Source organism: Glycine max, chromosome 10, assembly GCF_000004515.6.
Source record: "Glycine max cultivar Williams 82 chromosome 10, Glycine_max_v4.0, whole genome shotgun sequence".
Lineage (NCBI taxonomy): Eukaryota > Viridiplantae > Streptophyta > Magnoliopsida > Fabales > Fabaceae > Glycine > Glycine max.
The window spans coordinates 41067609-41092771 of NC_038246.2; the positions used below are offsets into that span (position 1 = coordinate 41067609).

The 25163-nt window shown below is 33.4% G+C and overlaps 2 protein-coding genes and 1 non-coding gene across 5 annotated transcripts; 1 reads left to right on the forward strand and 2 right to left on the reverse strand.

The window, feature by feature from the left end:
* Nucleotides 1-7532: 7532 nt before the first annotated feature.
* On the reverse strand, nt 7533-7606 carry TRNAI-AAU (transfer RNA isoleucine (anticodon AAU)). Its single transcript has one exon. It is a non-coding gene; the product is annotated as a tRNA-Ile (tRNA).
* A 6339-nt stretch (nt 7607-13945) lies between these two features.
* On the forward strand, nt 13946-15046 carry LOC100818885 (uncharacterized). Its single transcript, XM_003535357.5, has 2 exons — nt 13946-14179; nt 14442-15046. Exon 2 carries the CDS (start codon nt 14447-14449, stop codon nt 14837-14839), a length of 393 nt encoding a protein of 130 aa, XP_003535405.1. The 5' UTR covers nt 13946-14179; nt 14442-14446; the 3' UTR covers nt 14840-15046.
* A 991-nt stretch (nt 15047-16037) lies between these two features.
* On the reverse strand, nt 16038-25104 carry LOC100819424 (zinc finger CCCH domain-containing protein 13). Of its 3 annotated transcripts, XM_006589192.4 has the most exons (13): nt 24556-25104; nt 22452-23906; nt 22168-22175; nt 21665-21846; nt 20639-20680; nt 19563-19623; nt 19362-19460; nt 18643-18737; nt 18115-18228; nt 17421-17488; nt 17054-17164; nt 16483-16714; nt 16038-16322 (listed from the first exon to the last, which is right to left on the reverse strand). In XM_006589192.4, exons 2-13 carry the CDS (start codon nt 23798-23800, stop codon nt 16212-16214), a joined length of 2472 nt encoding a protein of 823 aa, XP_006589255.1. In that variant the 5' UTR covers nt 23801-23906; nt 24556-25104; the 3' UTR covers nt 16038-16211. The 3 variants fall into 3 exon arrangements, with proteins under 3 accessions (XP_006589255.1, XP_003535406.1, XP_025979918.1); XM_003535358.5 differs by lacking the exon at nt 20639-20680 and having other exon boundaries at nt 24556-24751; XM_026124133.2 differs by lacking the exons at nt 16038-16322; nt 16483-16714; nt 17054-17164 and having other exon boundaries at nt 17420-18228; nt 24556-24775.
* Between the last annotated feature and the right edge of the window lie 59 nt (nt 25105-25163).

The window sequence follows — 25163 nt, forward strand, 5'->3', positions numbered from 1 at the left end:
AACTTGCTAACAGATTTGTATTAAAAAATAAAAATGTGTAAGTTAGTGTATATATATATTAAATGGATTTGATATTCATTGATTATATGAACATTTATTTCAATAGATAAAAAGGTTCTTTTAAAAATAAAGAGGAAAAAAGTTCATTTTCTTAAAAGAAGATCAATTATTGGAGCTTTATTGCTGGAAAATAATAGGTGTTGAGACAATCTAATTAATTAGTTGAACTCTAATGTAACTTCTGAATATTGTAAGTCTAAGATGAAAAAAAATGTTGCCTAATTAGTATATTGAAAATGGTTTTATGATATTATTTGTTGAAGGTTAAGAAACCATTTTGAAAAAAAAAAAAAGATATAGCGTATGTGAAAAAAAGCAAAAGTTGTTTGTAGCTTGTATAGTAAAAAAAAAAAAAAATCAACAACTTCTAATTTCATAACTAAAATATAATGTAAACGTTTGTCTTCTGGTTAATTAAACTTAAGAATGTACGTATAAATTGTTTTTTGAAATAAATATATGTTAACTAGTTTTAAAAAAATCTAACAATGAAAATATATTTTTATTGTATAAAATATACAATGAAAACATATTTTCATTGTGAGTATTTTTGCACTTCCTACATTATAATTACAATATGATTTTATTGTATATTTTATGTAATGAAAATATGTTTACATTAAATTATATTTTGAATATAATTTTTTAAAAGCACAAGAAGGTGTGAATAACAAAAATGGAGTGAGAATAACAATCCCCCACAGTTGGTCAGCTAAGCCCATAGTTAAAATCTTTCAATATTAAATAGGCCCAGATAGGTACCAATTTGCAGGTAACATCATACACAAACACCAGCAGATTGGTAATGTTGTTCAATTCTCAGGCATTTGCATTAGGGTGAAAGCTCAAGGAATTAAGCAGTTGACATGCATATATAAATTTAAGTAGTAATTTTCATTGCTGAGATACTCACCGATTCTAAATCAAATTTCTTTCTTTAGTACTTACACACACTAACTTGAGCTTTGAAGTGACTTAAGGTGACTACTATCATATATGACTCTTTCACCGTATTCAATTGAGGTCTTTATACCCTCACTTGATTCTTGCTCATGTCGATCCGAAGCATTCTTTAAGTTTGAGATTGAATACTTCCCAACTTGATATTATATATGTTAAACTTTAAACAGACAAATTAACCTAAATTTGAAATGTATTTATGTACAAAATATTGTTGAAGTAATTTATGAAATTGATATTTGATAAGATCTTTCTTGAGAACTCGAGAAGTTACATCAATTATCATCTCAACACTTGGGAAGTTTGTAAAGTGATAAAGAATAACTTGTTTTACATTGTTCTCTTTTGATTAACGTAGGATCATAAATTATCGTTCTTGTTGTTGTAAAGCTGATAGTGTTTTAAATATTAAAGATAGATATATACATGTCAACCTTATCAGAAACTATAAAGCTTATTTCAACTTATATATTATTTTGAATTTTAGTAACACCATTGAGACAGATCAGGTAAATACGATGTATAGTGCATTATAAATTGTCATTAATGATCCAAATTAAAAATTCACATGCATGCATCATCCCGTCACGTACCAATTCATAATTATTTTTTTGTACGTATTGTTGTACGATAGGTCCATTGAATCAGTTACAATATTAATAGTATTAGCATACATTTGTTCGATTACAATATTTTAAGTTCTAATAATGACTTACACTTATTGAAAACTGCTATTCCCTTCTGTATTATTGTTCATTCTTATAATTATTGTGAACTTAATAGACTAATAGTGGTAGTCTCGTTGGAAATTTTCCATATATGGTTAAAGTTGATGGATTCCATCAAGATACAAAAATAAAAGAGATTTGTCTCTTAATTCAATTGGTAAAAGATTGAATCACTCTTTTTTATATATATAGGTTTGGTTCTCATTTTTTTTATTTATAAAACTTGTGATGATATATCATTCACAATGAGCTTATCCTCACTTAATTTTTTTAATAAAAAAAACTTGATTAAGCAAAGAGAAATTATATGGAGTTAATTAGTATGGAAATCCTTGCACCTGCTGCCACAGGTGTGTTGTTCTCTAAGGCTCGAAAGCACGACTGAAACCAAAGTTTAATTACAGGATTGGTGCTCTCAGATGATTTGCCAATAGTTGTATATATCATGCAGATGGATTTGTGGATCTTAATTCAGACCCCAAATGTTGAAAATCTATTTTTAAAATTCATATGCATGCATTAGTCCCTTGTAAAGGCTGTTGTACAAATTGTTGTACTTTAATTGAAGACCTTATAGCTTCAATTATATGCATACGTTGATACTGATCATATGGAACGGGTTTTTATTCGCTTTTTATTACTCCTACTTGTCACTACACATTATGCATATATAAGGATTTCCTTCAACATGTTTCGCTAATTGTTTCAGTTATTTTGTTTTTTATTTTTCTAAAAAAAGAAAACACCGACCTTTTGTTGTACATTTATTATTGATTTTTATAATCTCATGCATATGCTCAATTGTGAAAGTGCCTTGCATATTATTAGAGTTATGTTGTTTTATTTGTTTAACAAGAAGAGAATTTCACTTTTTACTCATTTTCTTGAACTTGATACAACTAGTCTAATTAGAACAGTTTTGTGTCACTTAATTGAGTATTCGATTTTATTTTATTTTTTGCTAAATAGGGGTGCATACACACCTTGCATATTATATGAATAAAAATTAAATCAGTTTATTCCTAATATCTGTTTTTTTTTATATTAACTAGTGCATAATTCACTTTAAAATTTTGCGTTGTTGAACAATCTCATTTGCTCCTTAAATATAATGATTAATTTTTAATCAATAATCCCACAAAACATTATCATAAAAGCAATGAAAATTGATTAGAGAGTAGAAAATAGAATTAATTAATTTTTATTTTGTGTGTAAGGAAATAGGGATCAGGTTTTGAATTACTTTAAATATATAACTTGAATTAGAGGCACAGCCTTTACACAATATTTGTTTTTGGATAATTTTTTATGGGCATTTCCAATGACCTGTTTTATTAACGCTGAATATTCCCTCAAGTTTATACATAAAATATAGGCCAATCTCAAACGTGGCCAACAGAGAGACAATGTAAGCAAATGTTAGATTCGTGTGGTGCATGCCATGTGAGATATGTGATGTGGAGGGTTCCAGTAGTGAAGGTTTGAGTGAGTAGCCCTTGTTGTTAGCAACGAACTTTGTGAAAGTACGTCCAACTTTTTAGGGTTGATTTAATTATAGAAATGCTATCTTGTTTTCATTTTTTTTCTTAAATCTAAATATTTGTATAAAAAATGATAAAAATATCTATCATTTTACTGTTGGTTGTAAAATGATTGAAAATAAAAATATAAAAGAAAAAAGTGACTTTTTTATAAATTAAACTGAAAAAAAAAAATCAAAATGCAAATTACACTTACAATGTAAAAAAAAATTACACTTACATTTTAAAAGCAGCTTTATATTGGTGATCATCCTTACAGCATATAGTTAACTTTATTATCCATATATAAATCTCTTTCTTAAAGACTGAGTCCATTATGCCTTAACCAAATCCTGCAAACTGGATCCTTCAGCTATTTAATATTCATCTGTACTGAGTGTTTGTTATGCGCCTACCATTCTGATAGTATATTCTATGCGGCTCTATGTATTCCTCTAGAATTCAGTGAGTTAACTCAGCAAGTCATTGTTGATCCAAGTTTCTAATTATTTGGAGATAATGCAGTCGTTATGCATATATATGAAAGATATTTTTAGTTGAAGATCTTTAATACGAATCGTTTGATGTTAAGTTATATATATATATATATATATATAAATTGTTTAGACCATAAATATTTTTTTACTAATGAACGTAATTTTATTCAAATTGAATAAAATATTTAATATAATTATATATTTACAAAATCAAGACTCAAATATAAATTTTTTGATCAAGTTAAAACAATTTCACGGCATGTGCTTGATCGTCCTTAATATACATATTTGAGTAAAAACTTATAGTTGGTATTTGAATATAAAGGATATATATGTGTTAAGGGCACATATTGTTCAATAAATTTAACTATTAGAAGGATACTAGTCAAATATGACAGTAACAATTTATGGCACCGTAGGTTTGTTTGTATATAAGCATAGTCTTATTATCATGCTGCATATAGTGTGTCCCAATAATTGGAAGCAATCCCACATTGGTGAAGCCAGTTGGGTCCATCACATACTGAATAGTACTGTACGTGGTAGTGTCTTGATACACCACGCACTCTCGGTACAGCTAGCTCACTTTCAGCAAAAGGAGCACCGTTGTCATCCAATTATTTTCTTCACCGCAAATTAATAAGTGGGGCCCTTCAGACCCCTTTCAACGGCATCCAAGCTAGCTATAAACTTCAATTAACTTTGGTCCCCACCTTCACCCTTTTTCTACATACCAATTGCAGCTAGAAGCCACCTTATGGGTGTGATCCATTTTATCACATTTGTTTATATTCCATGTAATATTGACACATGTCCTTTTAGATATATGCCTTCCTCTTCTCTCTATAAATATATTGCACCACATTACCAATTGGTCAAGTTATACATGCATGTACCTTAAATTAACACATCGCATAGCAAATTAAGTAAATCAAGTATATACAAAAATTTTACACACCAATTATGAGAGCACCAACCATCCTAAGGAGCCTCCCCATGCGGCAGCTTCAACCAAGAGCGCCGGCGGCAGTGGCCCCTTTGCCGGAGAAAACCCTGTTCGACCGGGAACTCACCGCCGAGCTGGACACCCTCCGGTCACAAGGTGAATTAGGGTTGGCTCAGTTGCTTGATGCTGCCATCACCACACAGAAAGTTGCCTCAGATTCTCTTGCCAACGTTTGTTACAAAGACTATGCTGACCGTGGTGCTGTTGATAAGTACCTAGAAGACAACGTTGAGATGCTTGATGAATGCAACTATTTTATGGACAAAATAGATCACATCAATAAGTACGTGGACTCATTGAGAGTGGTCGTTCATTTGGTCGATAAGGGTGGTTCTGCAAAGCCTATAACTCGTGCTTTGGAGCTTTTGGAATCATGTCAAGGCATGGAAAAGAGATGCAAAGCAATGGAGAAACACCGTGGCTGTTGCTTGAAGAAGATGTTGCGGCAAAAGCTGTGTCATGAAACTGAACTCAGTGAGGTTATGTGTGGCTCTATGGCCATGGCCTTGCTGTGTTGTAGGTTTCTTGAGCTTGGTCTATCGTTTGATCCAAAACATGGATTGCCCCTGATGAAGTTTTCTCAGCCTATGAGTTCTTCATGGTTGAGATTGTTTCAGGAGTTGATAAATCAAGCTGAGAAGAAAAGGGTGCAGAGAAGGAAAAGTTGGTCTTCTTTGTTGATGCAGACAGTGGCTGCAGCTAGAGAATTGAAGGAGCAGATGAAGAGTAAAAGGGAAAAGGAGATGAAGTATGCTGTTGAGAGACTTAAGATATGCTGCAGGGAACTGGGGCATGGGGTTGAGATTGTTGAGGAAAGAGTGAAAATTCTGTATAAAAGTTTGATTGACGTTAGAATGATTTTGTTGGGAATTCTTTCCCAGCCCACTACAGTGTTTAGATCTGATTAATTAGAAATGCTAACTCACTTCTGGAATGGTGATGCCACTTTGCTGCTGACAGTTACTGATGATGTATAGATTTATCTGATATATGTATTCACAATATAATTAATTAATATATCTCTACAATTTAATTATTGGTTTTAGCCTTTTCTAGCTTATATATGATCGTATCTATAGTTGTGTTTTCTTTTACTTTTTGAGACGATCCATCTCCTTAATGTTTAGTTACTTATTATTTGTATTAGATGTAGATGACGTGGTTAATGCTATATAAACCCATGTTTTTGCCAAATTTAGAATGTTTAACCCAATTAGTTTTTATATGCATAATTAACCAATATTACCAGTAGTCTTAATGACACATAACCTATCAAATTACCAAAACCTTAGAGCATTTGCATCAGTATAGTCATCATAATTAAGGTCATACAGTATCGGATAAGATTTAAGAATTTTAACAATTTTTCTCTCCAACGGGTGCAATATTCTCCTTAATTATGAAGTTAAAATGAGACCCACAATTATCTCATAACTAGCAATTGTTCTTATAAAGTTGCACGAGAACTTCTTTTGACTTTAAGAAATTTTTAACAATTGACATATCAATTATTCCAATCATAAAGTTGCACGAGAACTTGTTTTTGACTTTAAGAATCTCATAAGCAAATTTTGATGCTCTTATATTATTATAGTAATTAATAAGTGAATGACCATATATACATATACCCCATGTTATGACTAACATTTGAAATCCAAATGTGAGAGGGAGATGCAGGTTATTAAAAACAAATTACATTAACAAGAAATGAACAGGTAATGATTATATAAGTAAAATAATTTATAAACTTAATGCTTTATGATTTGAAATTAAAACTTGGTGTTAAGCTAATTGGGGGTGACTTGTGAAGTTCATTGAATCTAAACCATTTTAGTGTTTTACATTTTCCAAAATATAAGCCATATGTACTCAATTGAAAAGAACAGATAGGAAAATGAAAACGTCAAAAGGAGTAGGAAAACAATTCATAAAAAGAGGAACTGATGTCCCTTTTGTATTGAAGTGACAAAACTGTTTTTTTTTCTTCTCCTTTCACTCATTTATAGTTGTCACGTGATTAGTTAATATTCATCATTTTGGTTAAAGAGGGGGCAGAAACCCCAACTAAGCAGCTATTCTACATGAAAAGGAAGACGTCAACATATGTTCCTAGACTTGATTGGTTAAATTCAACTTCATAAGATTCTTGTAAAGTTCAATTTGTGCTAAAGAGCACTACTCAAAATGTGTATATATATCCATCTAAATATAAATAAATTATTTAAATTGAAGCCGCTTAATTTGTGCCTTTGTCTGTTGCTTGGAGAGTGAAATAAAGTTTATTCTTTCCATAAGACAAAAGCAATAACGAAAGAGACAAGATAGAAACATTCATGGTTCTTTTTCACTTATCAAGCATATATCCCCTCTAGAATGAAAGACATTCGTTCCATATGAAGTCCACATGGACTTATATTCCGAATGAATATGGTTGCTGAAGAGTGGAGCATCCATTTTTGTGAGTTGTGACCACACTCCAGCGAGAGGGAAATTAATGAACTTTTAAGCATATGCTGGAATCAGGTTCACTGACTGCCACAACTAAGTGCTTCCATAACTGCGTATAGATTCCTTAAACTAGTGTGGAAAAAAGTTGTATAATTGTTTATTCTGACCAAATGATAGCTAATAGAACAGTTGTTATGAAATAGTTTCGGGAAATACATAACTTCTTAATTTCTAGAATCCGTGAGGGAAAAAAGTTGAGCACGTGAGTGAATAAGCCAAGCATTCCTTTAAAAGAATAAAAAATAAGTGAAAATGGCCCATGCAGGTCTCGAACCTGCGACCTTCGCGTTATTAGCACGACGCTCTAACCAACTGAGCTAATAGGCCTATTGATATTTAGAGTTGAAAAATTAATAAAACCTTAAATATTTCGAGAATAAAATGACACATGAAATTTGAAGCCCTTGTAGTGCAGCTCCTAAAAAATAATTTCTTTGACTTTTTTTTTATCTCTTGACAGCACCACTCAACCATTCTCATGTAAATTTCTTTCAGTTTCTCATTTTAGATTTATTCTTTCTGTCCTTTGGAGGTTTATATTTAGATTGTCACTGGTTAAATTGGTTAGAAAAAATCATATTTTAATAGTTGTCTCGGTCACCTTTGTCATTACCATATTCTGATATTCATCAAGTAATCGCATGTTTAGGTACACCGTTGGAAAACATAAATCACATGAAGCTGTGTTAACATGTTTGGCAATAATAATACCCGAAAGAATAATGATTTTGTATGATGAGGTGATACTTATGGTTATTAAGGTGGTTTGTGGTACGATTAGTGGCACTTGAGAGTGCGATTGTTGATGCCAGAGTGAGGAATAAAACTATATAGTTTCTTATTGTCAACGTAGAACAATTGCACATAAGGAAACATTTGTGCTGTGATATACACGTCAAATTAGAAGTAAAACTAATCATTTTAAATTACACAAAAGGGTATGATAAACTGAAGCATCAAATCTTCTTTCACAATTCACCAAAAAAACATCTTCTTTCACAACTTAGTAAAATTTATTTGCACAAGCAAAAAATAAATTTTGCAAATGAATATGAAACATAAAATGTTTTGTATTTGTAAAAACCTCGTTCATGGGTACAACCGTCTCCGCAGTTCCTCCACAATGCTTACAAGATTACTGCCCTCGAGATCTTTCAGTTGCACTACGCCTTCTTTTACTTCCCGCTCACCAACAAGTACCATCCAAGGGATCCTTGATTTGTTTGCATACTCAAAGTGCTTTTGTTTAAAAAGAATTCTGCTTTCACCCCAGCATCCCACAGTTCACCTGCTAGCTCTGCAACTAGTATTAGGTCATCCTCCATTTCTAATATGCTCACTAGAACTTTTATCTTAGTTGGTCGAGCCATCTAACTTAAAAACCAACAAAAATTTATATCATGCTGTAAAGAGAAAGAGAAAACGAATATTGTAAATACTGGCAAGACAGTGGTACCATTCATTCCAACTTTCTAGGCCAGAAAATAACCCGGAAGTTCAAAACTGGATAAGGGAGTATAATTTTTGTGAAAATTGGAAACGAGAGATCAGTTTTATCAAAATTTCCACACCAAAACAGAAAAATTAGTTGTAGGTGAAAGTCAGTCAAAACTCTGCTGCAAACATCTCTAGTGATGAGATGCATCCTCCCAGGGTTCAAAAATTGGGCTGGTTCAGATTCATTGTCAAAAAAGGATGAGGTTAAATTCAGCAAAGTGAATCAAATTCAGCTGCAATGTCATTTACATTGATTTCCACAAATGTCTACTCATCCAACGCATAAGGAAAATTATCTAATATCTACCCTGTATGCAAATAGTATTTTCTATTTTGAGCCTTTTATTACTAAATAGTCAAAAAGCATGGTAACTTCACTAAATTTTGTAGCAAAATTGGAGTTGAGATGGGATCTGATATCCAGAAAAATCAATGAAAGTTTTTTGTTTTGACATAAACAACTAACATAGTTATCAAGCATTATGATCACCTGGTTCTGATCCTTCTGACGTTGCTCCATTATTTCAAAAACTCTCTCTATTCCCAGACTTACACCAATCGTTGTAACTTTCTTTGAACCAAACATCTCCATCAGGTTATCATATCGGCCGCCAGAAGCAATTGAACCAAACATCACTAAAGTTATAAGCAGAAGATTTTGATAAAAAAAACCATGAAAATGAAACATATAGAAAAGAGTATATGCACAAATATGTCTATCAAAGAGGTAAGTCACTTTCAAGATTCATGGATTTCAATATACTTTCATATATCATCCATAGGTTTCTTGAATCAGAATTAAATTTAATTATAAATGGTATTGCAGGGACTGAAAGGGGTTATTTTACGTATACGGACTAAAAGGAAAATTTTTTGTAACTATAGAAACGAAATGAGTAATTAAATCCTGAAAGATATGAGAATTGCCTGAGTATCCCCTTTAGAGACAGCTTCAAATATAATTCCAGTATAATAGTCAAGACCTCGGGCAAGACTCAAGTCAAAAACCACTTTATCAAGACGTTTTGATTTATCCAGAAGTTTAAATAAAATTTCCAGGTTATTCAATGCAGCAATGGAAACATCATCTTTTAAGAAAGCACTGCCGTCTCTAAATTTAGACAACAATGCTAGAGGAGGTCCTTTTTCTTTGACAAAAGTTTCAATTTTGTCAGCTGTCTCAGCAGTTAATCCTTTCTCTTCCACTTACATCATGACAGTACAAAACACATCATTAAACATAACATATCACGATTACAAGACAATAACTTTCTGATACTAACAGTAATAGGGAATATTGTTGTCTCAAAAATATTAATCGGTCATACACAGAAAGAAACAACAATCATAAGTCTCAAAGACCTAAGGCAATGCAATGGAATATACTTGCATGGTTCTGCGAACATTTAAATCATGAAATGCAATTCTTTTTTATTTTATGGAAAAATGTAAATTGTAAACACACAATATGCACATGGGTAATCACAGATATCAATCCAAACATATTAGATTTAGATGTATCATGTATGACATCCAGAAGCACTAGCACAAAAGCATACAAATTGACCAAAGTGGGTTCCTTTTAGAAATTTATTCCCAAAAGGGGTTTGTTTTAAAACTTTTCCGGAGGAAATCACTTTTTGGAGGCATTTCGCTAGTTGGCGAATTGGACATGTGGCGAGTGGTGGGGAATTCGCCAGTGGAATTGGCGAGACATTGGCCATGTGGCGTATTCCGTCATTCGTGATGACAAAATGCTTTTTTGTATGGAAAATTGTTTGAACTTGAAACGGGTATAACTTTTGATAGGAATGTCCGTTTGAGACCTATAATATGTCAAAATGGTGGGAGAATTCCCTGGCAAAACTTATGCTACTATAGTACTATATGTATTCTTGTACCATACATTGTAAATTTGAATAATTTGGATTTAAATATCAAAAGGATTTAGAAATCTTTCTTTTTTTTATCTTTTATCATTGAATTAAACTTCAATAATATTTTAGAAAAAATTATCAATAACAAAAATAATCTTATATTATAATTTAAATTATTTACTATAAATTTAAATTATATTTATATATTAAAATATTTATTTACTATAGTAATTATATAAGAATAAATATTTATATTATACAACATACAACTTAAATAGTAATTAAATTTGAGAGATCCGCTTGATTCTCAACGACAAAAAACCGTTATATTCTCTATTCTCTATTCTCATGAAACGCATATCTTTCTCGTATTATACATTTTTTTTTTTGTGTGTAAATATATTACACCTTTATACACCTAATTTGTAACATCTGTCAAGATTTTTACTTTTTACATTATTGATAAGCAATTATTTATTAATTAATTATTCAAATAAATAAAATTTTACTTTCTATAATTTTATTATTCAATACTTAAATTTCTTCCGTCAATATCTATAAATAATCAATAATATAAATATGCTAAGATTTATTTTTTCTGATTTTCAATCTCTTCCTATGAATTTAGGTTATTTTTATTTATTTACCATTACTTATTAGTTTCTATATTCCTCCTAATCAAATATTTTTGTTCAACGATTTTATTATAAATATAACATATACAAAATATTTTCTTTATAAATTCTAAATTTATCTCTATCGGTGTAGTCTAATCGAGTTAAATATCATTAGTTCATTTTGTTAAAATAAAAGTATCTGAATGCATTTTAAAAAAAAATTCAATGTGATGGTTCTTAAATTTTTCAACTACTATATATAAGCTTACAACATTACGTTGTGTGTATGAACTATTAAAAATTGTTGAACCTAAATTGTTCATTATGGATATTAACAAAAATTACTCCTTTGTCCTTGTTTGCCTTGTCATTATAACTTAACAAAAGTGAATTTGTTACTAGTTGTTTCAACTTTACTTGATTGAAGATCCCTTATTATGGCACTATTGTCATCACGTCGCTTGGATTTGTTTTGTCGTTTTGTTTATGACCACAAACCAATCCTTGTAAAGGTTTCGATCACCATTATATGTGCATTCATGACTAGGGTTTATATGTTGGCCTTTGTCATGCACATGCATTGTGTTTTCTATGCATGTTTAGGTTACTTTAGTCGTCACTGTTGGTGTAGTACTCTATACTCGAATTTTCATAACTCCTTATAATGAGATCATAAAGATCACATCTCTTGTAAAAATGTAGAAGATATTCAACATATGGAACCAATGGTTTCTAAGTCATGCCTTTCCTATAACACCTTGACCTAGATTAATTTTCACACAAATTCCGGCAAATTAAACTTATCCCTTAATACATCAACAATTCTAACATCAAGATGAATAGGTTTACTCACAATTATAGCTAATGCTAGAAGAATAATCTCTTCATAGTATTTCATTCCTAGGCTAACAAGGGAACATATCCAAACCAATATTTTATCAATATGATCATGTGATGAAACAAATTAATCTAAAACCCAAGTCCTATCTACAAGGTAGTGGTCAAAATTCATCCAAGATTCTTCATCGATGACTTTATCAATATTTTTCAACTAGAACAAATTTGATCTTGTAGTAATCATTGCTTACATATAAAAGACAAAGCCTAGGGTGGTTAAGTGGATAATGTGATCTATGGTGGACCATTTTTTGTATACCGTTGGATTCATCTAGTCTACACATTAATTTGGTGAACTCTTTGCACAAGATTTTTCTTCTTTCTCCTTCTCCCTTCCTCCTTTTTCCTCTTCGTTTGGAAAGTGTCGTTGCCGTCGTCATTCACCATTGTTGTCCCGTTAAAGCAATGCTTTCCGCTATTGTCACCGTCGCGAGATCTAATTCGGTTTCGTGGTACAGGCACAAGCACCAGGAGCAACTAATGGATCTTCCCTTGCGTCAAGTTTTACCAATTTCTTCAATTGAAGTTCCTCACCTTTTCTCTCTTGATCAACACCCCCCACACGTTAGAGAGAGAAATCTTAGAGATAAAAAAAGCTTACAGTGCCATCAAGTGCGCCTCCGTGGGTCTTGCCTATGTCAATAGCGATTATGGCATAACTTCCAAATGTTTTGGGTGTTTCCAAATAGTGATTTTTCATATTGAATATATCACAACAATATCTCTTAGGTGGAATATGAAATTTGCCACCAAAGCTTCTATTAATAGATTGTCTGTAATTATTAGTTACACTAAATTTGAGGGCAAAGTTGCAAAGTTTCATCATCTTTGCTACAAGCTTCGGAGCTAAGTAAGCTCTTTGGAAATAAATTTTCAGATTTGTTTTCATTCTTGTCTGACAAAATCACAACTGCAAACTTAACCATCTTGGATTTTATCAAACAATGAAATGAAGGAACATCTTTCAGATTATTGGTTATGGAGAGATTATGATGGAATTGAATCATTTTTTGGTTTTGTTGTGGGTTTGCCAAGCATTTCTATTTTCACCAAAGTTGTGATTTAATTTCAATTAATTGTTAGGGATTTTGGCCCCTTGGTTACCGATCAGAGAAAAGGAAAAGACATAAGGGAGAGGAAAAAAATCATGTGCAGAGGGTGTACCAAATTAACTTGTGGACTAGATGAATTCAAGGATGTACAAAAATGATCCACCATAGATCACATGACCCACTTATTCACCCTAGGCTTCGTTCATATAAAATATTAATACCATGTAAGGGTCTCCAAAATACCCTTCAAACACTCTCTCATTGTGAGAAAACTGATTCTCATTTCCAAAAGGTTGAAAATCATAGCTTTTCTATGGAGCTAATAATCATTGCAATATGTTATCAACGGTTTAACATATGGGTTTAACCCTATCTTTGTCTTCAAACACTATCTTAAAATGATTGCTACCAATAACTTATTAAGTTAACGTAATCTTGTCATGGCAATGGTCACTTAGAGTCTAGAAATTTATTATGAAAGGATACTTTACGACGGTTAGGGATTTAAACTAAAGAAAAATACATTCTCTAAGTTTATTTAATTATTATTTTTAGATTTAAATTATTTATATTTATAAGTAATTTTTTTGTGTCATTATATTTATAAGTATTATATTCGTACGGAAATTGTTGTTAATAAAGATAGAAAATAGTTAATTAACCTTTTCATAAATAAAATATTAAATGAGAGGAAAAAAACATAAATGTGGTATAGGTATAACTTGGTTTAATTAAAGAAAGGAACACGGCATATAGCATTGTCCAAGTTCAAGACACTGCTTCAGTTACTGTCTTCATCCTCCATCTTCTTCGTGTTAGGGTTTTCAAAGTTACAGTGATTTCGAGCATCGAACGAACGTCTACTAATGCGTTTTCAGTAACCAAGTCTCGAAGAAGATCGCGATTCCCCCAACGCTTTGTTGCCATAACTCGCGGAATCGACATCATATTTCGACAAAGGTACGATTTTTCGTTCCTTTCCCTCAATCTCATTGCAAACCTAATTGAACCTTAAAAACGTTGTCTTTTCATTCTGGGTCTGTTTAACTTTGCATGCACAGTGGGATTTAGTTTTAGGGTTCCTTGTTTTCTACGGTTCTGAATTTTCATGTGATGATTGCCCCCATTGTTGGTGAATTGTACTGTACATTGAGAATTCGGTGCAATTGGCATGGTTGCAATGTTGAATGATGTTATATTGTTATCATTGTGTTATTTACAGTGGTAATGGCTTATTTGGAGGATGATGGTACTTCTGGCTCTGGTGAAGATGTGCATACGTTGGAGGGACACAAGCGTCACCCTGTTGTTGTGCCGTCTGGTTCCGGTGGCCGGAAGCGAAGCCGAAAGGCTAACGGCGACGCCATCGTGGACGCCATGCTGGAGATTGCTGCTGCTTCAAAGATGAGGGCCAATGCAATTTTGAAGAATGAGGACAGGTTCTCCATAAGCAAGTGCATTAAGGTGTTGGATGAGTTGCAAGGGGTTGATGAACGGCTCTACTTTCTTGCTTTGGATTTGTTTGAGAACAACTCGTGTGCCCGTGAGATTTTCATCTCTCTCAAGGGTGAGAAGAGGTTGCCATGGTTGCAGTGCAAGTTGAGTGTTTCCTCTGGTTGAATTTGCTCGTGGAAATGCTTTTGTACAGTCAAGTGGGTTGAAGAGGGGATGTATATACTTATAGATTTGAAATTTTGAATGCTAAATCCCCATTCCCATAGTTTCAAATTTATTGCTGGGATTGCTGTTTTATGCACGATGAGAAATTTGAAATGCTTTCTAAAACTATGAAGCAGATATATCAGAATGACATACAATTTTTTGCAACATTCGTATTCTTAAGTTTATCTGTCTACGATTACTATGATTGCAGCATTATGGGTAGAGGTGCCAATCAGTTTATTCATAAATGCAAAGGAGCTATTCAGTTACTGGCTCTATTATCAGAGAAGTGCAACTGAGAGTTTATGCCATTCATAGATTCAGAAGGAAATAGGCATAGCTGCATTTTTTCCTTTTCATAATTTTATCTGGGGCAGTTAGCCACCAGTCAATGAACCATCCGAAAATGATTAACTTCCTGATGTTATTGCCTCCTTCGCTGAAAAAAATTGTGTTATCGGTTATGCAATTGAATTGCTACGGCTGTGGCGTAACTTTCTAAATCAGTGGAACGAACTGATGAGAAAAATCATGCGAGTCCGGTAGTGTTGACTTGATTTGGTTTGTTGCGTGGGACTGATGACCTCTTAAAAACCTTGGTGTTTGATGTTTAGGTCAACAAAAAATATTTTGTGGCAAGGGTGAAGTTTGTTGTGCACTGCGTATATTTTGTCTAGTCATCTCTCGTTTAAATGTATGTAATTAGAAAGGATGGTTGGGTTGTATTTATATTTTACTAGATGATTGATTCGTATTGTCGTGGATGTCTTTTTTGTATCAGCATTACCTTGCAATGGTGTCATGCAATGCCTTCCAAAAGCAACTGGTTGTATCAGGACCCAGGAGGCACAATGGCCTAGTGGAGCTTTTCTCTCTTCGGTTTCAGTAGTGATTTTCGTTGTTCACATTTGAGCCTCGTGTGGCTTTTCATACCATTTAAATAAACGAGGCTCAGCTAGCAATTTGATGTCATTCTAGTAGTTTATAAACTTATTGGATTATGTAGCACTCACGTTGTCATTCGACTCATTCCAATGGGCTACGACTATGATACCTTTCTCCATTTATTAAACGTATGCACCCGATTTCTGTGGTGTCATAAAACCCTTGAACTTTAGACACAGCAAGAGTAACAATTGCAGCCATGAGAGGAAAATTACACGATGTAAGTGATATTTTATTGTTTATTGGAGACCAATATCCAAGCCCCATAAACTATCTTTTGTTACATGAGACAACATCTTTCCAAGTATATCATTTCACCATCTTGCCTAAAAAAACACAAGTGTTTTATAAACTAACTCCTCCATCCCCCAAAATAACAAAAAAGTTAATTCATTGACAAGAAATGCACTCGTGCCAAGGTATATTCCTTTCCAGCAATCCAAACACCTGTTTGCGACCATTGCACATCTTCCCAGTCCAAATTTTCCTCCAGTAACTGGACAGCAAGTGCAGAATATAAATTATGATACAATTGGAAAGTTTAAATATGCATTCTGCACGTAATTTGAGTAACATTGCAATAATGAATCAGGGAGAAAATTCAAGAGACATTCAAAATGCAAGTTGAAAATAAATGAGAAGTGATTTAAAAATACCTCTATATGTTCAATAGGCAAAGGGATGCCAATTGTACGCATCAGTTTCTGTGGCAGAGGCTTCTTACAACGAGACCACCTGAATGCATCAATCATGACATTCTCACAATCATTTTTTTCACCATTTGTAGAATGTGGGTGGTGATTTTGAGACTTTTCTGTGACAGGGTCATGCAACTGGGTTGCTGGTGTAACCTTGACCATCTTCTCTCCAGTAAAACAAAGTTCATATCTACACAGAAATCACTTGTTATTAAAAGAACAGCAGTAGGAAGTTTCTTCTAAACTTCAACAAGATCTCAGACTTTCAAGAAGATCATGGAACAGACCAATAATACTTTTCAAGATCATCATCATGGATTCTTCAAATTCCACAAATTAAAAGGCAGACTGATAAAAAAATGAATTATACATGAAAATAACACTGATAACAGTGAAATTTTATTCAATATATAGTAGCATTTTTATAAGCACATTCCTGTTGCACTTGCATGTGACATTTAACAATTAATGGAGTGACAGTTGAAATACAGACACTGATTTAGAACAAGAACTTTCATATAAAAAATACCTGGACAAATGTGTCTCCAAATACAAAACTTCTCCCTTCTTCAAACGAGCAGATGTGTAGAGTGGCTTTTTTAAACCCTTGTCCGCGACAGTGCTTATACTATATTTTATCCTGACAATTTAAAGTATTATAATCATGAGTATAGATAGTAGGTTTATAAACTAATCACAGTAATCTGAAAATGTGTTGCATGTCAGGTATCTAATTCAGGAAAAGAAATACAGCAACATAATCCACATTGCATTACCAAAATAACAAATTAGTTTCAATTATTCTTTGCACAAAACACACATTACAATATTAGATCAGTCAACTTGTTTATAAAAATATCAGATTAGTCACTTTGCCAAAAAAAAAACTTGCGTACCATGGCTCATTGCAGAGATTGTACTGTATTGTGACTTCTCGAACAAATCTTTGTTGCCGCAATGCATTCTAAAAATAACAGACATCATGGTAATTTCTAGATATAGCAACACAAATCCCAGAGTTCAACATGTGTGGAAAATAAATTCTTGAATACAATAGTTTTTCTTAAGAATAATTATAGAGATTAATAACATAATATATATAGCAACCAATAGAAAGCTAACTCCTGAAAGGTGCAACAGAAAACAGATCCAGTGCAAAAAAACAAAAGGCAGTTTGTGTTTCCCCCAGTTCCCCATTCCCCCCAGTTTCTTGGAGGAAAAAACAATATATCAAATTTAGAAAGCAGAGCAATGCAGAATTTCTGAAGCCAGAAAATAGAATTTAATCAATTAAAGTATTGAACAGCCCAAATACAAACAGTAATTAAAAGCATCGAAAACCTTAACTTAAAAAAAGGGGGAAAAATAAAAAGAAATCAATAACTTACATGCTTGAATTATTGAAAAGCAAAAAAGCAGGAGTCAGAAAGTTCCATATATGGAACAACATAAATAAAATGTTAAGCAAACAAAAATTTAAAGCCAAATTAACCAACATAAATGAAGTAGGCCTGGATCATAACCTAAAGCTATAATTATTGATTAAATTTTGCAGTCAAAGTTGTGTTTATTATAAGATGCTGGACAAACCGAAGCTGCAGCCCTGGTAGTCATTGTCCGCTCAACAGTCACTGGAGCAAGGGTGGGTTCAATAGTTGATGTATGTGTAAGGCAAGGTTCAAGATCAATAGTATCACCTCCTTTCTGAAGATCAACAAAATAGGCAGTTAAATATTAAGTTTTTAATATAGATAGATTCCAGGTTCAACCAATAATAAATTTATACATATGTCCATGTAAATGTTTGGCACAGATGCAGGTGTTAATGGTAGATGTACAGACCCATCTTATGCCCAAGCACTTGTTCCACCCTCATTAGGAAGTTTAACATGTTATGAAACCAGAACTAAAACATTCAAGCAAAACTCGGTAACTTCTCTCTAAAAACAGAAGATATCAAAATGAATAATAAAAGGATATTATCTGTTGACTGTTATGGAAAATAATGAAGTAGATTATATGACATTTAAAATGTATGAAGCTGCAATGAATCACATAATTTCATGGGCTGAAAATTGCAAAGAACAAAAGGAGACTTTGCAGGGGTTCTGATACTACCTTCACAATGCAACACCGCTCAACTCTATAACTACAACCAATTGCTGCACCCCAAGCACGGGAACGTATGTTGTTTCTCAGTGTAGAAATATAGCCTGATATTACATACATAATTAACAACATTAGATTATCCAAATGAAGCTTCAACTGTAAACAGTATCTGTAACCGCAAAAGCAGAAAGAAAACAAAAAAAACTAACAATAGGCTAAATTTCCTGCTATAAGAAGATAAATAAATATATAAAATTCCAAGAAAATAATTATTCACATGTAATTAAATAAGTTTCACAAGGGTGCTTGGTGTAGTATGCATGACAGTGATAAGAGTAACGATATCTTCATTTGGTAATGGTACATGGAGTAGATTTCAGTTCATACGAGTCAAGTCCTACCCCAATAAAATCCCAGACATTCCAGATTTAAATTGGAGAATAAAAGGTTCTCAAGGATGCATCTGAGCAAAATTTGAGGGGATGTAGGAGGTATTTCAGCTTGATTGTTCTAGATCAATATTTAATTATTAGAAAAGAACTCAAACATAAATCTTTTAAAATAGTTTAATGGCAAACTAAAGTTCAACTGGGAGATTTTAAATAATCATTATGTGAGCAAAACTTGTCAAGAAGCAACCCAGATCTAAATAGCTTTTTTCTGAAAAGTATTTTTGACAAAACACAATGGTTTTGAGATAAAATTAAAGGCATGCTGTAAGGACATACAATCTTGAGGAGGTAGCACACGGACAGTTGCACGCAATTCTTGTATGGCTGCATGAGGTGGAGATGCTGTTGGGCGACAGTAACCGGTATGCATGAGAACTGTGCAGGTGCAACAAAATTGCAATTATCCATACTATCGCCAAATATATGAACTGTCATTTATAAGAAAAGGCTAATGCATCTTTTTTTGAAGACATATACCAGCAACAAGATCTGAATCGTATGTGTACACATCGGTCCCCCAAAGCTGGCCACCTCTGACCTGAATATAATAATGTAACTCTCAAGACATGGATAGCAGCATTTATAGGGAAATCATGAATGTTTTCCTGTTTTAGATTTTGAAATTATTCAGAGAACAAGGGAAATAAGCCACAGAAAATTTTCATTTCATCAAAACATTAGAGCATCAAACAAAATGTTCCCCACTACCGACATTCTTTAGTTTAATGCTCTAGACATGACTTTTCTTCCACGCCTAAAATACAAATCAGTCATGTACATTTTTTATTTTATCAAAATGGTAAATTAAATAGGTCTCTATTTCAAAATGTCTGTCATTTAAGGTTTTTGCACGAGGATTAAAAATATACCAAATAACCCAATGCTACATTTGACTAAATTACCCTCACTCCATTGATGCTCCCTCTCATTTCACATAGTGGATATATCAAGAGACAAGAATGAAAGGGCAACTCAATGCATGAGGCTCCAACCTAGTGGGGTTTAGGGAGGGTAGATGTATGTAGCCTTATCCCCACAAGCAGAGAGATTGTAGTCAGGATTTGAACCCACAACCTTACAATGCCAAGGCTTAGAGACAATGATCAAGTTGAAGAGAAGATAATCAATGCCTTCTTGATTTTCTAAAGAAACAGACAAAAACAAACATTTTTTTCAATGCCTTCTTAATAATTTCTTTCTCCAACAAGGAAGCTTAATTTTTATCTCAAGGCTATGGAGTAATGTATGAAGTAGAGTTGAAAAATCAGGTATCTAATCCTAATCACCATCAACCTTTCAACTGCTCAATGTAAAAAACATGCTGTAGGACAGAAGTATAGGAAGGCTTACATATTGAAAACAATTCAAAAGAAAAAGAAAAAGTTTAGACCTGCAGTGGTTTGGTTGTAAAAATACTCTAGCAAGCAAGGGTATTAACTCTTAATCTTTTAAGGCCTTGTATGTTAGGGCATCACTTGACCAAAAAAAAATCACGCAGTCCATACAGGTGGAACTATGGAAGAAGCAGAAGATTTGAATAAATCAAGAGGTACCAGATAATTGGCAGAATATGGATATTGATGTCTCAGAGCATCCTGGATGAATAGACAAACAACATTTTAAAAAATTTCAACTCTAAAGGTTAATAGAGGCTAGCTCAGATCATGAAAGAATTAGAATCAACGTTATTTAAGAAAATTGACTACAAAATTTGTGAAAAAGCACAATTAATAATATGTTTCAACCTTAGGGTACTTAGAGGACTCAAACCCAATTTTAGAACTAAATTTAAACCAAGGCTTCAAAACACAAAAATAATGGCCAAAATAGTTGTAGATAAGGGGATTTATCACAGTTACGATTAAGTATTTAAGTCTAAAAAGAACAGAGAATTACCATACCTATAACTTAAACACCAAAACATGCCGATAAAAAAAAAACTGCAAAACATACATCATTTCATTTAAAAGGGGAGATGACTCTCACAACACCTTTCAAATAAAAGGAATCACTTTGCAAAAAGCAATTACTTTAACGGTATACAATATAATAATGATGCCAATACCATAGTGAACATCAATTGATTTCAGGTCAACATCTTGACCATCTCAATGGCGAAGCACTCATTTGTAATTTTCTTTAACAATATATATCGACATTATATTTACTACATCAACAAGCACATGATAAAGCAAAGGGGATATAACCATTACGAAAGAAAATAGGGGAAATAACCAAGAAAAAAAATAACAAAATAAAAAACATTGCCACTATGGATCACAATCCTCAAACCTTTTTGACTTGTCTTTGACAATTAACAAAAATTACAATTACTTTTGTGGTGTAATGGGCAAGTACAAGTATACAAAACATCAGAAAATGCCAAAAAACTGGAGAAAACAAAAAAAAACAACAAAGACTTAAAATTTAATTAGCATCAAGTAAACAGGAAGAGAAATGGTCAATGTGATAAGAAAATAAAGCCACCAACGCAGTCCCTACTCCCCTCATCCATTCCAAAAAAAATGAAGACACACATTCTTCAATTTTATAATACTAACAAACAAAAATAAACTTACTTGGCGGTTTGTAGCCGTTACATGCTCAGATGGTATCCGAATTTCCAGAGTGGGACCATTATTAGAGCTTTCACCATTTTTCTCCATTTCAGATTGAGATGATTCATGTTCCTTCCACAACTTTATCAGTTCTTGCATGCTTTCGCCAACTTTATAAACAACAGAAGAAACTTCTACTTTACCTGAAATAATAGAAATTATATGTAGTGGACATGCAAAGGAAAGAGTAGCAGAAGCATCAAGCTTTAATTTTCTCTCTTCCATCGAAAAGTAGTACCAAGTACCATTAATAGATTAGCAAATGATAACAAGATCACAGCAAACAACACATTAAGAAGGAAGTGTAAATGAGATGCATAAATATGAAAGAAGAGTATAAATCATAACATATAAAGCAATGGGTCAATAATAGCAATCTCGGCTAAAACCTGCATTATTTCATGAAGGTATAAATTCTGTAGTCTTACATTAAATCAAGCCAATGATATAACATGACAGCATACCTTGAGACCTGCAAAAATATATAGCCAGATATAATTAATAAAAAGAAAATATAGTATGATGAACCTTAACTAAAAATACCATAGAAGTAAGATTCAATCAATTGAGACAAAGAAACTTCTAACAAAGAATTATGAAGCTTCAATTTTTATAACCCGACATAAATGGTATAAAGTACAATTAATATTAAAATGAACAGATACTCAAATGATAATGAAAAGATACTTGCTGGATCATCAAATTTGCAAACGATCAGAAAACAAAGAAAGGTAAAGGAAGAAAGTACCCGTCTTTGTCTTGGGGATGGGATCTGAAAAAAGACTCCCGGTTCGGCGCCTGAGGGCTTCCCCTAGATCGTTGTATCCTCTTACGGTGCTGACTGCTATAATTATAGACCTCCCTCTCCTTCTCCATCACCCCTTCTACATCAGCACACCCATCGTTTGATTCCTTGTCAAGGCCCTTGGTACGTTTATCAGACCTATCCCCTTCTAAATCAGCATCCCTTTCTTTTCTCCTCTCTCTAGCTTCTCTATCTACATTTTTCCAGCTATCAACTTCTTTTTGTTTCTTCTGCTCTGGTAACACAATTTCTTGTTCAGTTAGTTTATCTGATGCATCAACAGATTCCTTCTCGTTATTTGAAACCTCTTTCTCCATTCCATTCCATGATTCTCTCTTCATCTGATCCCTTTCCCTCTCTGTTAAATTTTCTTTCTCTTTTGGAAGATCTTTTTTCTCCCTCTCCAACCTTTCTACATCTCTATCTTCCTTGGCAGATTCTTTGCAGTCACCGGTACTGTTTGTTACTTGTGGACTGTTTCTACGATCACTTCTTTCTTTTTCCCTATCTCCCCATTCCCTATGCTTCACATCCTTCCTCTTTCTATCTTTCTCTTTAGATCTATCATCACCTTTAGGATCAACTTTGTTCTCACAAACAGCTTCATGAGCTTCAACATGATCTCTTTCTCCTGCTGCTGAACTCTCCTTCCCAACCTCAACTGAGCCTTGTGTATTTCCACGTGACATATGCCATGTGTCCCAATTCCCACCAGGGGAATCAGAATATCTTTTTCCTCTATGGTACTCTTTTGAATCTTTCCAATTCAAGTGGCTGCTAACCACATTATAACCATCTTTCTCTGTCTTGGTGTCACCTTTCGGATCATTATGACTATCCCGATCATGCCTGACATCCTTGTTGTCATCTCCTCTACCTTCAACACGCACATCCTTTTCACTCTTAGCACTTGGAGGATCCCTTCTTGCTTCACCATGCAACTCCTTCTTCTCTGTCTTTGTATCGCGGTTCTCAAACCGGAGATCTCTATTGTCCTTGGAATCCCTTGATTCAATCCTGTTCTCAGGGCCAATAGGATGATCTGTACGAGAATCATTCAACGGTGACGACATCCGATACACAGGATTAAGAGGAGATCTTCTATCTGCATCATGAAATTCAGTTCGAGGCACTTTTGCCACCCGGGAGTCCTGAGTTATATCATGAGGCATATGGTACTCATTTGAAACTGACGATGAAACCAACTTGGAATATGTACCCAAATCTTCATTCGGGTGCTTTGAAGATGAATGAACAGACTCTTCATGAGATCTCTTAGGTGCACCACTCATAATGAAAACCCAACAGAGTCATAAAACTCAGAAGCAAGTAATCTGGCAGTGGCAGCTAACAGAATCCCTACCTCTACAGCCTGTTTTGTTATAGAAAACTCAATAACTGCAACCAGCCAAAAAAACAGTTTAGGAAACCACACAAGGCCACAACAATTATCACAAGCATGTACAACAAATGCATCACCAACATTGAAACACACAACAGCAACATTCAAACCTAACAGGAAGACGAAGACAAAGAGATGAGGGAGACAGTAATTGATGCATCATGCAGCAGCATCTGAATATAGTCAGCGCCAAATCAAATTAACAGTATATAAAACCAAATACAAAAACCAATTTGAAAATTTTCAATTGGTTCTTAGACACCGCAGTTGCATACATACAGTTAAAGTTGGGTTACATACAACGGTATAATAAGCGTATGAAGTAAGCAAATGAAAAAGTGAAGAATAACCATTAACGATGAGTGAAAACTAAAAAAAGAAAATAGCAGTAACAGATCTCGAAAATAATTAAAATACAAGTAAAGCATACACAGAGAAATACGGATACCCAACCTCGGAGAACGGAAACAAATGTTTCCGCCAATGAGAAGAATGCGAAACCCAATTCACGTTATATACTACATACTACTACGAGTGGAAAACATTACTCGGAACAGACAGAGATAAATGAGAAAAGTGTGATCAAAGGAACACACAGTTGTGGAAATTGGAAAAGAAAACCCTAGAAATTGTGGATTGTTTCACCTCCGGAGCGCGAGTGAGACCCTCTTTTTTCTCTTTCTTTCTGCTACGTTATGTGTCTGACTCCTCTTCTCGGTCTGATGTTTGAGGAGGCTGCGTGAGACTCTTTCTTGCTGTCGTTTAAGCATGTATGGTATGAATGAAGGTATTATGTATCTAACTTCACTTATTTAATTATGTTAATGTTTTTTTAAAAGCAATTATGTTAATGTTGTGTCTCGTGATTTGTGCAATCCACCCACAAGTATACGAAACACAGCCAAACCACGACACCACCATAGTTAAAAATGTTAAATCGTGTCATTGTGACCAATGTATTCCCTTTCAAATATGTTGTGTAATGTGTGCTACTTAGCTAGGACTAGGAGTGAGTTCCATTTTTCTTTGACAAAAATACATATATTTTATTTTTGTATGTGTATGGAAAAAACTTTCTCTAACCATTATGGAAGTAGTAAATGAAGGTGTTTGGAAAATTGTGCAGGTCTTAGGAATGGGCCTTGAATCTTTCAACATTTTTTTTTCGGGTGATGTTTTGTTGTTCTCAAAGGCAAAGGAAAGCTTGGCAAGAATTATCTCCAGCATTTTGTAAAAAATCATGCTAACTATGG

Bases quoted from the DNA above. Each gene is read 5' to 3' on its own strand.
- LOC100819424 (XM_006589192.4), bottom strand. From the start codon at position 23,800: ATGAGTGGTGCACCTAAGAGATCTCATGAAGAGTCTGTTCATTCATCT. The intron at 18,229-18,642 runs GTAGTATCAGAA...GTTGATCTTCAG, and splicing joins AGCGGTGTTGCATTGTGAAG to AAAGGAGGTGATACTATTGA. The intron at 17,489-18,114 runs GTTTGTCCAGCA...TGTTATTTTTAG, and splicing joins CTACCAGGGCTGCAGCTTCG to AATGCATTGCGGCAACAAAG.
- LOC100818885 (XM_003535357.5), top strand. From the start codon at position 14,447: ATGGCTTATTTGGAGGATGATGGTACTTCTGGCTCTGGTGAAGATGTG.